At 41.2% G+C, this 16,542-nt stretch overlaps 1 protein-coding gene across 3 annotated transcripts in view; it reads left to right on the top strand.

Annotated features, from left to right (window-relative positions):
* The window catches only part of epha3 (eph receptor A3), a 95,614-nt gene that overhangs the window by 58,487 nt on the left and 20,585 nt on the right, over positions 1-16,542 (top strand). For all 3 annotated transcript variants that reach the window (XM_080497844.1, XM_080497843.1, XM_080497842.1), the window contains exons 6-11: positions 401-525; positions 6,570-6,732; positions 6,932-7,037; positions 7,365-7,429; positions 8,601-8,726; positions 12,812-12,997. In XM_080497844.1, coding sequence (XP_080353970.1) covers positions 401-525; positions 6,570-6,732; positions 6,932-7,037; positions 7,365-7,429; positions 8,601-8,726; positions 12,812-12,997 — 771 coding nt within the window. The remainder of the gene's footprint in view (positions 1-400; positions 526-6,569; positions 6,733-6,931; positions 7,038-7,364; positions 7,430-8,600; positions 8,727-12,811; positions 12,998-16,542) is intronic.

The following is a 16,542-nucleotide window of genomic DNA, read 5'->3' as shown; positions in this document are numbered from 1 at the left end:
GGAAAATTGTGATATGTTAGTTCAGGATAGATTTATGGAAACTGTCGAGTGGATTTATATTAGTTTTAGTGGGGTCAGGCTGGGTCAGCTGGCCTTCGCACTGTCAACTGTAGTGCCTGCACAGGGTTTGGATGTCTGAATCGGCAGGAGTGTCATCGGGATTTCTGCATACGTGTATGCAAAACTCAGCTGTATTTGTGCACATTCTCTTGTTCTGCACACAACCCCAGGGCACAGCCTATAATGCAGCCCCACCAGGCCACAAAGTGAATTAGGTCTACAGGAACTATAGACAATTGCCAGGATTCAACACGGGACTGAACTTCCACTGAACCTTGCTCTAAAGGAACTTCCTCTCTCTTTCTCCATCACTCTGTGTCTCTCTGTCCCTCCTGTCCAGCTCCGTCTCCAGTGACCGTAATCAGGAAGGAGAAGACGTCTCGAAACAGTGTCTCACTGTCCTGGCAGGAGCCAGAAAGACCCAATGGTATCATCCTCGACTACGAGATCAAATACTACGAAAAGGTTGGTGCAGGAGATTCACTTTTGAAGATTTACCTTTTGTGGCTTTTAGCAAGACAACGTTGCAAAGAGCATCTTAGTTCATAGGCCAACAGTTTGTGAAATGCAGCTGCATTATTGTTATGATTCTGGTAGGAAGTTGCAAAAACTGATGCATCATTATTCAGTCTGGTGAAAACAAGGATGCAACCATAATAAGGAAATCCTTTTCTCTGGGAAGTTGCTGAGAGGTCGATGTGCTGTTTTCAAACATATCCATACAAGCTATGTCATCTATAACTGCAGAAAAGTGGATAATGATTTAAATAGTTGTTACTTTTTTAATTCCTATGAAATTTTCTCTTTGAAGGATAGACTGAATGACCAATGTTATTAGATTGAATGGATACAATTTCTAGAATCCTCTTGTTTCTGTTGGAATATGCTACCATGGAAAGAAAATCCATGTGGAATACATGTAGGTGTGGCCGCAGTGTTGTTTCCAGGTCTTTGTGGAAGCTCATTTAAATGCTAACATCTGCATTACAATTACAATTTCAGATTTTTATTGTTTTATTGATCCCCTTGGAAATATTATTTTCTTTGAATTTAGCTCATTCTAGTCAAAGTTAACATGTAGTAGGGGCAGTGGGCTGTCATAGCTTATGGGGGATCAAACCTGTGAACCTCATAACACAAGTTTAACTAATAAACTAATCATACTTTATCATTCCCCTTGGGGAAATTCCTTTTTTCTGCATTGACCAATCCTATTTCCAGGCCGCGGTCTTCCTCAGGAAGCCACAGCGGTGACACATCAGCTGTGGGGTTCAAACCTGCAAACCCACAATCCCAAGTACACTTCTCGAACCTCCACGCCACCACACAAGGCCTACAAAAAGTTATCCTGAAAAATCAAAGTTCATATTAGTTTCTCTTTACATTGCTGTATAGTTTTCTGAAAGAATATTCACTTCATTCTCAATGTACACAATATTTGGCTTTTAATGAGTTACACTACATTAGTTTGTAACATGTCTGAATATGTGTGTGTGTGTGTGTGTGTGTGTGTGTGTGTGTGTGTGTGTGTGTGTGTGTGTGTGTGTGTGTGTGTGTGTGTGTGTGTGTGTGTGTGTGTGTGTGTGTTGCCCATCTATCCTTCCTTTACTCCTCACCGCCTTCTCTTTTATTTACCTCTCATCTCCCTTTTCCATCTTTCCTCCTTTCTCTCATGCTGTCCTCCTCTCCAGTCTGCTCCGTAATGGAGACAAGTTTTATGGCAGACAGTAAATGCATCTGTGGGGTCCCTCATTCCTCTGTGAGGGAAATTAGTGCAGAACAAATTGCATTGGCTTTCAGCAATGCTGTGCTATGGGTGACATTTGATGGTGAAATTAGCCGTGGATGCAAGTTTAATCACTCTGGCAGATTGTGTGTGTGTGTGTGTGTGTGTGTGTGTGTGTGTGTGTGTGTGTGTGTGTGTGTGTGTGTGTGTGTGTGTGTGTGTGTGTGTGTGTGTGTGTGTGTGTGTGTGTGTGTGTGTGTGTGTGTGTGTGTGTGTGTGTGGGTGGGTGGGTGGGTGGGTGGGTGGGTGGGTGCGCGCGTGTGTGTGTGTGTGTGGTTGCGTGCGTGTGTGCATATGTATATGCGCATTGCAGATCAGTTTGCTTGAATGCCAACAGTGGCCCCTAATCTCTTGATTAGTAGGCTGACAGAAGCTGTTTCCTCTCTAAACTCTGGTCTCTGTTCAACCATCCTTACCTAAGATTTTATAGCAAGGCTGCAGAACAGTGTGAGGGAAAGTTAATGGGTGATACTAGGTCAGAGCAGCACTGTAGGACTAGTACTTAACTGTGCTTGTCCAATCTCACACACTTTCTCACCCATCATAAATGCATATTCCACAAAATTGGGACATTGGGATGTTGTAAGGGTGAAGACATAAGAAGACATTTTCTAATGAAAAACCTCTGGTCTTTGGTAATCACAATGGAGACTCACTCACACACACACACACCCTCACGCACATACAAACTAATCAAGTTCCCAGAGGATTCTCCTCAGCAGTCATATATACCCGGGGATTTTAAGCCCTGTACAAAAGGCTCTTCCATGCAGAAGGGCAAAATTGGACAACCCGAACAGACCCCCACCTCGATAACAATGCGCGATAAAGGCCTTCTCGTGTGGCAGGCAGAGAGACGCCGGAGGCATCCGGCGTGCCAAGGATCAAGGCCACAGGAGGACAAATGTTGGAGCACGAATTCTGCACACCAAGACCACACCGTGACTCACTTTAGAAATAGAAAGAGGCTTTGAGAGGCTCACACACAGACATTCACGGATGTAATTGCATATAGGCATAAACATGCTGCTAAAAGAGAAGACAAAAGCAGACCGAAACAGATTAAAAAGGAATACTTTGTACTAACACTTCAAATTTGTATCATCAGCTAAACTTTATGCTTTGCTGTAGTGTTCACTGTCTGTGTTTACACTAGCTTAAAACGGACATCCACGATGTAGACAGCCTTGTGATCAGATAGCAATGTAAGCACCGAGTCCAGTCTGGCTTATGTCACTATCCAAAATGTAAGATTTTACCAACAACTACATAATATTACTCAGGGCTAAATACCAATAAATGGAATCCTCAGTGGACCAATACGTTGTGAGAGTCAAGACATTTGGCAACAAACAAAGTTTTACAATTACAACTACCGGTATGCTGTTTGGTGAAAGAAGCAACACAAGGGAGAATTTTAGGAGGACCTAATAAAAGGTGAAATATTTCATCAATAGAATTTAAATAAACATGGACTTCTCAACGGGGAGCTTAACGAGAGGCAGAACAGAAATATTATTTGTCACAAGTCATTTGGCCTCGTAATGTAGCACTGTAAATCATCAGTGCTTATTAGCCTTCTCATGTTTAAGTAACACACTTTTCCTATTCTTTTTTTTTTTTTACATATCCTGTTATGTTATAATGACGAACAACCCTTGAAATGATCATTTGTGCAAAAGTGTTTCAATGCTGTGCAGCAGCTGTTGTGTCTAACGTTACAAATGAGACTTGTGAAAGCAACAGTGTGCAAGGCAAATGTGTCGTTTTGTTCTCTTTTCTGCAAAGCCACATGGGATGAAAACTGCCTTGGAAACAAGAATTGTTGGATTTTCATTGTTAATTCTTTTAATTGAAAGAAGCATGGATTTGCAAGTGCTACAAGCCAATGAACAGAGTCTTTAATTTGTATTAAGACATTTGAAAATAAATAGTGCTGCAGAATTGAAACTACTGCCAGGCAAGCTCTCAGGAAATGAATAAATTTACTGTTGTGTCAGTGATTTTTACACTGTATGTTCTCAGTCGGTGGTTCCTGACTTGGGCTCTGTGCTGTAGATCACGGAGGCGCCTGCACTTCGTTTGCTCTGAGGTCGTGAAAGTTAGATTTTCAAAGAAGGTCATATCAAGGTGCCATTTAATGGCACCTTGATAAATTTAAATTAAAAAGTGAACTGCACACAACACATTGTTTGTTGTGAATGAAACCTTCTCACACATACACAGAACTATTTACTGCAGCAGTGGTGCGCCTGCGTAGTAATAGCATTTCAGAAAAGTTGAGTTTTCCCCTATTTATCTGGAGTCAGAGCATTTTTGTTTCTTTTTCAAGATGTTGTTTTGAGTGGCTCCTTGCATTGTTGTCTATGTAAATGTTTGCAAATCAGACATTAGAGCAGGGATCTAACATATTTCAAAAAAGGATTAACAATAATACTTGCTACCTATACTGGTTCCTTTCAGATAGAATGAACCTATGTCAAGACAGAACAGCTCAACATTTTTTTCAAATGTAAAACAAATCTAATCTAAAGCAGTTTTACCTTTGATCTTCCCCACATTTCTCTGACAAGAACATCGCCATATCACAGTCATAAAATCAATTCTCAAGTGTCCAACATGAGATGTTTATTTCCTATCCCCATATATGGGAATGCTTGGAGGAAGGTTTGGTGATTGTCTCGGGAATTCCCAACCAGAAGGATTCCCAGAAGCAGAAGTGAGTGAGGTGCCTCATCTTTTGGAAACCCCAGGCTCACTGGACGACGTTCCCGTCAGTTTAACCATCCGAAGGGTGCTCTGCAGTAGATAAAGACTTTCCAAGAGCACTTTGTGAAAATAGAATTTGTGGGAATACACTTCGCTGATTATTTTTGCATGTTTTATCATCATAATCTAAAGAGCTGAGCGAGACAGAACTACAAATCCACTTTAATTTGGGCTGTTTATTTAGTCTTTGACGAAAGGAATGCTGGCCGAAACTCTGTATTTACAAGACTGCTGCTGTTGGTCTCCTGTTTTGAGGTCTGCATCCATTCGCATTTGTGTGTGTGCATGTGTGCGTGTTCGTGTCTGTGCGCGTGTGTTTTCTGTGCTTTACAGACTATAATTTGCTGCAGCTTTGTTTACACTATCAAAGCTTAGCACAGCAAAGAGGCCATATTAAGTTCCACCAGTGCACTGCAGACAAACTGATGGGCACACACACACACACACACACACACACGCACACGCACACACACAGCACAGAGAATTAGATAGTTGATGACTTTGTTGCAGTTTGCATGGAAGAGGTGTGTGTGTGTGTGTGTGTGTGTGTGTGTGTGTGTGTGTGTGTGTGTGCGTGCGTGCGTGCGTGCGTGCGTGCGTGCGTGCGTGCGTGCGTGCGTGCGTGCGTGCGTGCGTGCGTGCGTGCGTGTGTGTGTGTGTGTGTGTGTGCGTGCGTGCGTGCGCGTGCGTGTATGACCTCACTGTCTTTTTCTGTGTGAGTATCTGTATTTTCACGACACACACACGAACACAAAGGTGCTTGTGCTACACCTGTGAGTGATTTTCAGGGATCACATGCTGTCCTGAGCACTGAACAGTGACAAGCTGCAAGAGATTTATAGGCTTGATGAAGAGTTGTCCCTGCGCAGGTCTGGCGTATCAGTTTCCTCCTCACACACATCCCAGTTCAAAAAGCTTTGTGCGCCATAAAACTGTGATCCACTCCATTAGTGGGCGTGAAGTTTCTCTTGGACCCTGACGGTGTGTGTCAGTGGATGATGCCATTGCCTGTTCAAATGAGGGCCTGTTAATAGCCTCCTCTATAAACGCAGGACTTGACAGTGCCTGGACAAGGTTTGGCCTTGAATGAATTTTATGAGCTTGGCTACGTTGTGAAACATGTAGCTCATTTTCAGGATTGTTGAAGCCATCTCTAATAGGTTGCCATTAAGATTTAGGTTTGGCCTTGTCCTATTTTCCCTCAGTTTGAGTTAGATTCACAGCATAGAATTCCGTCAGTATTAATATGTATTGACGGTGATGAAAGTTTTTTTTATTCTGAACAATGCTGGACTTTTTATCTAGCAGAGACATGCTGACATTCAGTCCAAGAATATATTTCTCAGAGATAATTCCCTTTTTGTGTTGGCATTGTAAAGTGAAAATTACGTTTCATCAGTTTATTGTCTCTTGTTGCTGCATAAACTCCCAATTTGTGTATGAAAACAATAAAATAAAGATAATATGGAATAGTTCTATGTAAGACTTACTGTATGTCTGTCTTTTCTCCTCTTCCTCCACCCACGCTGCCCTGTCTTCTTTTCCTGGCTCTTTTCATACCTTTCCACATCTGGAAACAATGTGCTGAATGCAGGCCGAGTGTGTAAATCCTCCTGTTGTTTTATCAGTGGAGATCAGTAGGAGAGAAGTCATAAAATATAACGGGCATAATTCATCAGACAGTGGAGAAAGCTGCAAAGCTGTCTGGGGCATTTGTGTGCATGAATGCCGGAATAGGAATGTGCATGAAAATGGACATGCGCATAGTGTATACAGTGTTTTATTATCCATGTGGTGTAACCATGTCGAACAGTTCCAACCAATGCTAAATAAATATAATCTCATAATTTAGTTTTTTTTTTTTAAATTATTTTAATGTCAGATGTCTCATTGGCATTTCCTTCCCTCCTTGGTAACCCTGCCATCTTGTTTCTTGGCCCTCCTTGTCTTACAGGAAGAGCAGGAGACCAGCTACACAATCCTCCGTGCTCGAGGTTGTAATGTGACCCTGAATGGTCTGAAGTCAAATACTGCCTACCTGCTGCAGATCAGAGCTCGCACTGCGGCTGGTTATGGTGCCAGCAGTCCCACCTTCCAGTTTGAGACCAGCCCTGACTGTAAGCAGAACGCACACTGGAGGCGTTTTTTGCTTTATGTCTTTACATACATGCCGGCACAGATTTTAAAATGTATCCTTTCCAGTACAATAAATAATACATGATGAACAAATAAAACTAACATGACTACCCATAGCTGATGTTTTGTGATCACAGCAAATTCCCCATTGCTGATTAGATATTGCTCTCTGTCTTTTAGCAGCCTTCTCGATCTCCAGTGAGAGCAGCCAGGTTGTTTTGATTGCCATTTCAGCCGCTGTGGCCATCATCTTGCTCACTGTGCTGCTCTACGTACTCATCGGCAGGTTTGTGCAATGCTCATTTTAGAAATGTCACCCTGATCGTGGTCATCGTCTCTTAATGATGTCCATTCGCTCTCCTTCCTCAGAGGTCACTGACGGTTGATTTGGATGAGAGATTAGACACATTTAACCATTAGCTAGATGATTTATGAAAATAATGTTTCCACAAGCTGTATCCACACATTGTAAGACTTAGTATTCCCCTCATGGCTTATGAGAACTGACACACACACAGACACAGCTCTTGCTATTCTCCGGACCGGGTCTGTGGGCGAAGTCTTACTGGGAGATGTGGCACCACTTCTGATCTTCCTCTGTTTGGATTGGCAGGTTTTGTTGCCGCAGCAAATCCAAACATCCTGATGAGAAAAGACTCCACTTTGGAAACGGCCACTGTAAGTACCAGACTCTGTTTCCATGTGACGTTAATCGGTCTTTTCTTCACTTCGCTTTTTCCTCAGAGTAAATGAAAGTAGGTAGCTTCACTGTGGATAGTTTAAGGATTCGTTTGGTCAGGCGTGTCTTGTCCCGAGCTTTTTTTACATTTGACCGACAGTGGTTGTTTTGGAGCAGATGTTTCCAAGCTGGAAGTGGCTTCCATCTTCACTTTGGTTTGTTTGGTCATATGAGAAGACAATAATCAAAACAAGCGGTTTGAGAAAGAGGATTCTTGGCCTATATGCAAACTAGCCCTGAAAGATTAATTTATAATTGAAACAAGTTTTAGCCTGACAATTGCAAGAAGATCTTAAAATTACTTTTTACCCACCACTCGTTCCAATGAAGAGCATTTCTATTGCTTTTTTTTAAAAATTCATAATTAAATCGTTTTTGTATAGTTTTAAATTAAGCTGAAGCGAGGTTACAGTACTATTCCCTATATGGACTTCTTCTTGTTTGTCTTGTCTGCTTACAAATCATTATTTATTTGCAATAGCACTACCTTCAACCTTGACCCAGTCTCCCAAGTGGGAGACTCTCCAAGTCATCGTCTATTCAGTAGTGGCTACTATTTAAGAGGGAACGAGGGAAGACCTGCTGTGTGGGGAAATACAATAAAATAAAATAAATTTAAAAAAATGAACTCTTATTTTTTAGACTTTGCATCTCTTCATCATCTTTAAAGAGACGTTGCATAGTGTCTTATTCTGTAAGATCATCTCCAGATTGATAACGTGAGTAGAAATGGCTTCAGTTACACAGACTGAGAGTTACTTAAACACATGACAACAGTTTTCGTCAGAGGATTGTCTTGTTTTTTACAGTCTTAAATTTTTTTTTACTGTTATTCCAGTACATGATTTACTGTATCGGGGGCTACTGCTGATAGCTCATCATGACCTGTGCCTTTTGACAAATTCTTCACTGAAACCTAATTAGTGAGTCACTCGGGACTATATCATCTTCAAAGTTTTGGTCTTACTGTGCAGTCATTTATCATCCACACTTGCTTATACAGTTTAAAATCACACATTCAGAGGTCAAGAGGGTGCTGTGAAACACTGGGGGAGGCAGATACTTTTCAAATGGTGATTAAATGATGCAACTTTCTCCTTGCTGTTGTAGTGCGTTTACCTGGAATCAGGACCTACGTGGACCCCCACACATATGAGGACCCCAGCCAGGCTGTGCATGAATTCGCCAAGGAGCTGGATGCCTCTTGTATTGCCATTGATAAAGTTGTAGGAGCAGGTAAGACCAGACACTCGGGTGCAACTTTTTTGCGGTATCAGAGATCACTTTTGAAACTTGTTTTAAATTTTTAGCATTGACATTACTGGAGATGGGGAAAATATGCTGATATTGCATTACTGTTGTATCAAAGCGACATTCTCTGACTTTGTCACACTTTCATGCTCTGTTTGAAAGACAAAGACATATCAAGAGCACAAGCACACAAAGGAAAAGTTATGTGCATGTTGAGTTCCTATACACATTTTCATAGCAGCAGGCGAGTCATACATTTCACAGCTGGGAGTGAAAAAGCATTTAATGCCCCAGCTTGAGGTCTGCTCTCACCAGACCTCACCTATGGTGGGTGGAAGGATGGTGAAATGAGCATCCCAACAGCTGTCCGTAATTCCTTTTCCTCATTGCCTCTTTCACTTCCTTGTGTTCATGTCTTTCGTTACACAATGAAAGACATTGTGTAACGAACCTCTATCAATGTTCAGCAGTGTTCCTCCCCTATCCCTGATGCTCCCTGATAACTCGAGCAGGAGAGCAGAAGTGAGGGAGGGTAACGCATTATGAGTCATGTTGAGTATATTCAGAATAGAACGAGACTGAAGCACACAGTAAAAGAGTCCCCAGAGTCCAAACAGCCCTTCACACTGTAAAACTGTCGAGGCGGGCTGAGAGTCCAACACTCTGCTTTACGAGGAACTACTCTGCACTCAAGAAAGTATTTCATTCATAGCCTACCATATACAAAACTTTGTAATCTTTTAGGGTTACAGTAATGCACTGGCTGCTCATTTCTTTCCAGATAATCAGATATTCAGATAAATATGTTGTTTATTACTAGTTTTTATTTTTATTCTAAGTAATGTTGTTTTATGATTTGTTTATTTATTTTTTCTCTAACCGTTACAATGCTTTGGAGCCTGCTCTTTAGGTTTTTCACTCTTTGTTTCACTGCATGATGATGCAAATGACAATACAGCCCTCTTCTTCTACACATCACTTTTCTTGTTGCATGTAATAATTTATTCAAGCAACACTGTCACCGTGCATTTTATGTAATACTGCCACCAAGACAAGTGTCATAAACATCTTTTTTTCACATAATTGGAAATGCACGTTTTGTGTTAAGATTTAATGCAGTATATCCTTTTTTATATTCATCATCCTTATAAACCATTATTGGTTGATCACTGAGGCTCTCTAAAGAAGGCTACATATACTGAAGTGTGCCATACATTTTTAATGTGCACAGTGCATAATTGAGACAACATGTATGTATTTTAGTGTCTCTCCACGCAGATATAAAGTTCAACATGAGATTATGCAATGAATTTATTTTTATGTCTGAAAGAACTGTGAAATTATGTTGTGGACAGTTGTTAAATGATAGCATCGGCTGACAAGGCAAATTAGGCTTTTAGTAGCACTATTAGGCATTTTAGTTTTGGAATATGAACGGAAATTTACAAAACATTTTGATAACAGTGCAAGGAAATACTGTGGGGAAAAAAACATTATATTTGGAGATGCAAATGTAATAGAGAGGAGAAAAGGAAGGAGTTTGCTTTTGTTAATCTGTGTTAACTTTTGGAAATGTAAGCAGAACACCAGAGGTGAACATTAAAGCTCAAGCCGTGATGTAAACATTTGTGTCCGTCAGCTTCAATGCAAAGTACCACCCATCTGTGTGATTTTTATGAAACCACATAAGCACTGTGAACTGTATACAGCATACCTCTTTCTTTCTTCATCCGTGCCTCAACCTCCATCTGTCTTCATCAAACATCTTAACAGGACTTTGATCTTCTTGCCAATCGGTGATTGTGTGTTAAAAGACATGAAACACACACTCCACTCTGCTTACATGGGTCAGACTTTGACATCAAAGTGGAATACCTAGCTCCACTCATAACAGGAAAGGAGTGAGTGTCCCTAATCAAGCCTTATTAGACTGAGATCTTCTTTTTCAGAGTGACCACATAAAAAGGTGCCATGGCCTGGCACTTTTGTCCACTGCTGAGAACCAGAGAATCTGAGCGGAGCAGAAAAAAGCAGACATACTTTTGGTATTTAGACAGGTTATAATTATGCTGGCTTAAGTTCTTCCAGACCCCGTTGCTGCAAGTCCAGGGACTGACCCGTATTCACTGATCCAGGGCTGCTTTTTGGAAATGATTGTTCTCGATGGACAGACTGATGGCACATATGAGCTCTGACATCACATTGCATTGAGCATGCTCACGATGCATATACAATATGATCGAGAACACACTCCTAAAAATATGCAAGCTCCGCTCGTCTTCTGCGGTCCAGTCTTTCCAGTGGACAATCACCCTATGAAGCTGAACACACATACACACACACACACACACACACACACACACACACACACACACACACACACACACACACACACACACACACACACACACACACACACACACACACACACACACACTGATGTACAGACAGACACACACATCCCGTCACCACCAAGGAATGCTAATTGAGCTCTCCCAAAGTGGATGTTCAGTCATGGAGCATTTTGATTCGGTGTATAGAAATAGAGCTGAAAGGTCACAGGCGCTGCCTTTTCTGTCTATTCAGCTGGGACTTGTGATTTATAAAGTGCATTTGGATTTTGCTGCGATTCTCCAAACTGAACAAATCTATTTCATGACTGATTGGAGTTAGGTCATGACGTATGCAAGACAAGTTTATTTGCGTGCCACAATTTGTAAGCATTGATCCTTCGTTGTGTTTCATAAAATGAGCAGACTGCAGGGGGAAGAAAGCAGGGCCAGGAAAAAGAGGGAGAAACAGGATTAATGAGATGCAGCGGTGGCATGTAAATGAAAAGGAGGGAAAAGGGATTTACAAAATCTGCAATTGCTTTGATGATGTGCATTAAAACAGTTACACAAGCATGAAACGCAACAGAATAATACATTAGAGCTGCTGCATGGGCAGCAATATGCGCAGTTTGCTTGGTAGTAATGCACAACACCTGAAAATGACTGGGTGTATGAAATGGCGTTTGTGGCATCACCGTAGGGAAGCAAGCTGGTAGCCACAAGTTTGCAGTTGAAATCCCACTTTTTCATTACTGTAGGTTTCTTAGCATTGTCCTCAACCAAACACTGCTCATAGTCAGGAAGAGTCAGGAAGGGCAACTGGTATCAAGCTTATAAAACATGTGAATCACAAATTACACCACGGTGGAGAAGGCACCAAAACAGGTTAATCTCTTACTTTCTATTCGTAGAGCCATCCTGAGTGTTTGGAAGTCACCTATACATATGGACATTGTGCAGCGAACAGCGTTTTGTTGCTTTGATAAGTATTAACTGTTTTCTGCCTCATCAATAAGCAGTCAATGAGCGGTGTTGACTCATCAAAATATCTGAAAGGTGCATTGACTCTTCCTCACTGAGTGAGAGATAAGCCACACTTCTTTGAAATTGTAAGAATGATGATAACAGAAGCCAGTGTGAGGACTTAAGCATCAGAGTAATGTGGCCGCTGCTTGTGGTTTCAAAAAGAAGCCTAAGCAGCTGCTTTTGGTTCAAGCTGAAGTTATTAGATTTTTATCAAGAACTCAGTGATTACCTCACCAGGGAGGTAATCATCGAGATCCTTTTTAATCCGTGCATTCGTCTTGTTCAGCCAGTGACAGGCATCTGTGAAAATCATACATCATCGCACCTAAAACAACAATTGAACCACTTCACTAAATCAAGTTCAAGATCTGTGTGCAGTACGTCTCCCGAGGTAACCGCAAGTTTAAGTGATGGCCGTGATCCTTACATGACAAATGGAACATGACTTCTCTATACACTTATAGGTTTCTTCATATGGGAGCAAGTATAGCTGGTTTGTCAGCCTCGCTGAAGTACAACAAGAGCCGGGCTACAACCGCAAACCACTGAGCAGAGCCTGTTCTTGTAGGGGTTAAAAGATAGGCTTTTGTAATTCTTAAAACATGATTTTTCAATTTTGAAATTATTTTCAACTCTTGTTTACCTTTATGCTTATTTCTCAGCCCGAAATATAATTTTCTGTTACATTTCTTCTTTTTTTTCTATGTGTAGGTGAATTTGGAGAGGTGTGCAGTGGTCGACTGAAGCTGCCCAGCAAGAAGGAGATTTGTGTGGCCATCAAGACGCTCAAAGGAGGATATACAGACAAACAGAGGCGAGACTTCCTCGCTGAGGCATCAATCATGGGACAGTTCGATCACCCCAACATCATCAGGCTGGAAGGCGTGGTAACACGCAGTAAGTTAATCCATTACTATCGCCTTGAAAGTGCACTGAAGGGGAAAACAGTCTGAGGAAATAACTTCATCTGTTGAACATATTGCTTCTAGAATATATCTATCATACTTGTGTAATAATGGTCTGTATGTTAGTTACTGTTTAACGTAAAATCGACACATATTTGATGTAAGTATTTATTACTATAGGCAATTTTGAGTTACCACTCAACTTCATGCACATGGTTTTTGTACTGTGTGAGTACCCAGACTTGAACCAGGGTTACTCTCAAAGTGAGGTGAGGATAATAACCACTTCAACACTGTGCGGTGCTGATATGACCTAAAATACAATTCAAATTTCAGGAAACATGATGTTGAACAGAAGCGAGCAGATCATTTGCATTCACTTTCCATCCCAAATTTGGCGTCTCCAGAGAGTCTTTGTACCGATTCTGGATTTGCAGTTGTCTTTGACAAATGGCCCTAAAGTGGCCGACACTTCTGTGAGAGAGCGAAGGAGTTTTATTGAGTTGCTGTGGTGTAAATCTCTGCAGATCAATGTGCTCTGATCAAAGCCTGTGTCCGAAGCGGGCATAAATCCATAAATCCATATCTCTGACTGGCTCCCCTCTGGGCCTCTTTATAAGACTATCATTAGCACACAGAAGGCCTCTTTAAAAGGGAAAGACTACAGAAAAAAGGAAATAATGAGTCTGAACTTTGTCGCTGAGAAACGGGCCCAGACTCTATCTCTCCCTGCGGCACTTGGCTTGTTAAGTAGCTCTGCCAGTGTGGTTATTCTAAAGAGTAGAATAAAATACCTGAAGAACTTTCCCTCATTTCGTTGTCCTTGATTTTAGGTCCCGCTGCTTTTGGTCTTCGCGACTCTCTGGCTTACACTGAGCGCCTTAATTGCTGTTCTTACATTTATACCCATTGCATTCAGTGAAATACGAGCATTTCAATGAAATACTCAACTTATTCTAATTAGAACCAAAATGAAAAATATGAAATTAACATGCAATTCACAAACAGTGACAGACTAGACATTTGAACCATATTGTGTGAAAGTACCAAGAAGGAGGGATGCAGGAAGGAGAAATAAATGAATGAAGAAAAACCATACCTATGCATACCTATGGATTAAGATACCTTGCTTTTCTCTCCTTGTTTATTTATGTTCAATATAAAGATACTGTTTTATATTAATTTACCATACCTTATCTATGTGTAGTTATTTCAAATATGTACAAAGGGAAGTAGAGGGTTCATGTTAAACCAAAACATGATGAATAGATATGATTGTGGAATGCATTATAATAATACAATAATTAAATTTTCCCAGTTTTGTAGCTGGATCAGTTATATCCTCATTTCAAGGATAACTTTTATTCGCGAAAACATTGGATTTGATGTTTGGCGAAGGTCGTATAAAGTAAGAATAATTAAAGACTTTTGCTAGAGAAGCACATTCCCTCACGTATTGAGCTTTTTCTTAGATTCACTTTCATTTGGCCTTGAACACTGTACATCCTGTTAGTAATATAGGTGTGTGTGTGTGTGTGTGTGTGTGTGTGTGTGTGTGTGTGTGTGTGTGTGTGTGTGTGTGTGTGTGTGTGTGTGTGTGTGTGTGTGTGTGTGTGTGTGTGTGTGTGTGTGTGTGTGTGTGTGTGTGTGTGTGTGTGTGTGTGATCTCTCATCACTGAGACTGCTTACCTAATATGTCTTGAAACACTCTTCCCATTAATGTCCAGCTGGAGAGAAGTGCTGTAATAACACAGGACAAAGTTTAATGTGCTGCTCAGTCTTAATGGGGGACGCCCAAAACCCAGTCCTCTGTGTGCGTGCCTACATGACATTTAGAGGGATGCCCTTAACACATGTGCCTGAGTCAGGGCAGCACGAGTGCAGGGCACAGTTTTTAGAGGTCCATTTGATATGCTGCAACACACACAGACGCATACCTGCACACACACAAACCGACACACATTGCTGTAGGGTGATTTATTAAGCTGCTCCTGTTAATTCTTAATAATCCTGAGACTTTCACACCCCATTTACCTTGCTGCTGCTTTTGGCTGATCCACAGGCTTCATATTTGTAGGAACACACACACACACACACACACACACACACACACACACACACACACACACACACACACACACACACACACACACACACACACACACACACACACACACACACACACACACACACACACCTCTCACTAGTCCATACACACAAATCCAGGATTGCACACACACTTGCACTCGGGTTCATAGAACAAAGGGGCTTTGGAGCCTTTGTCTTTGCTGCCAAAGTTGAAAAAAAGAGAGAAAGAGGGAAGGGAAGAGGGTGGAGAACTGGAGCAGGGGGGGACCGGGTGTGTGTGTTCCTGGCTGCGGCTATAAAAAAAAAACGTTCGCTGGTAAACGGAACAATCCATCACAGCCTTGTAGGGAGTAGGTGTGGGCGGAGGGTGTTTAACTGATCTGTGACTGTGTTTAAATGATGATTTTTTGTTTCAGTGTAATTGCAAGTAAAAGTGTTCCAAACCTTTGTGACAATCCATGCAGTAGGGAAAAAATAGAGTAAAAATTGTTTTCAGGGGAGGAAAAAAAGAAAAATATATTGAGCTGTTGCCACCACCTCTCCCGAAACACACTAAAGTGGTTTTAAGTTTTTGGAAGTTTAAAACAACTGATATTTATGATGTGACCACTTGAAGTGTTTATGTGTGTGAATAGATGTATGTAAATTCTCCACCGCACTTTGTCTCCTGCCCCACAACACAGCCAAAGCATAACGAGTCACAAAGTCCACATAAAGTGGAGGCCGGGGTGGTCGGATCAGTCAAAAACAGGACTTTTGGCCAGGGGTCTGCTGTTCGTGTCTGAAAATAAACTCAGACATTCACATTGAGTTGCTTTACCTCACATGACATACTTCAGGTTATAAAAATCAGACCAGGACTATTTCTCTAAATTTAATGGAGAAGCTTTAGTTTCTACACTTGACCACCCTGTGCTCAATTCAGAATGTTAAATTTTTTATATGTAAATCAGAAGAAATTGACCTATTGTATTTGTCTCTGTATGAGAACAAAACAAGATGGGCCTAAAGATGTGTAGTTCTGGATGTTTCATGGTGATTAGAGACGGGAAGTATTGCTTTCAGTATTATTTTTCCAAGATCCCTGACTTCAGAGAAGCCTACCAATTGTTTTCATTGTGTTTTTCCAATGTAAAAACAATAGAACTGAATCAAAAATAACCCAAATTACTATGACTAAGAATCACAGTGGAATTTTACTGCACATCTGTTTTGTTTGGAATTGCTGTTATTTATCTAAAGGTGTCGACTTTGCCAAGTTCCGTCATTGTTAATGGAACACTTTTTCTTTCCCCTGGTGAGGTTAATAGATTTGTTTCTTTTAACAACCAGTTTTGTCGCCCTCTTCACTCACCCCCTGCCACTTCTGAACACAGAAAGAAAGAAAGAAAAAAAATCACTGCCTGACCAGATGTGGCAAGGATTCACATTAATACATGCAGGAGGGAT

Source organism: Blennius ocellaris (genome assembly GCF_963422515.1).
Source record: "Blennius ocellaris genome assembly, chromosome: 6".
NCBI classification, from domain to species: Eukaryota; Metazoa; Chordata; class Actinopteri; order Blenniiformes; family Blenniidae; genus Blennius; species Blennius ocellaris.
The sequence above is the reverse complement of the archived record's forward strand: the minus strand, read 5'-3'. Positions and strand labels throughout refer to the sequence as shown.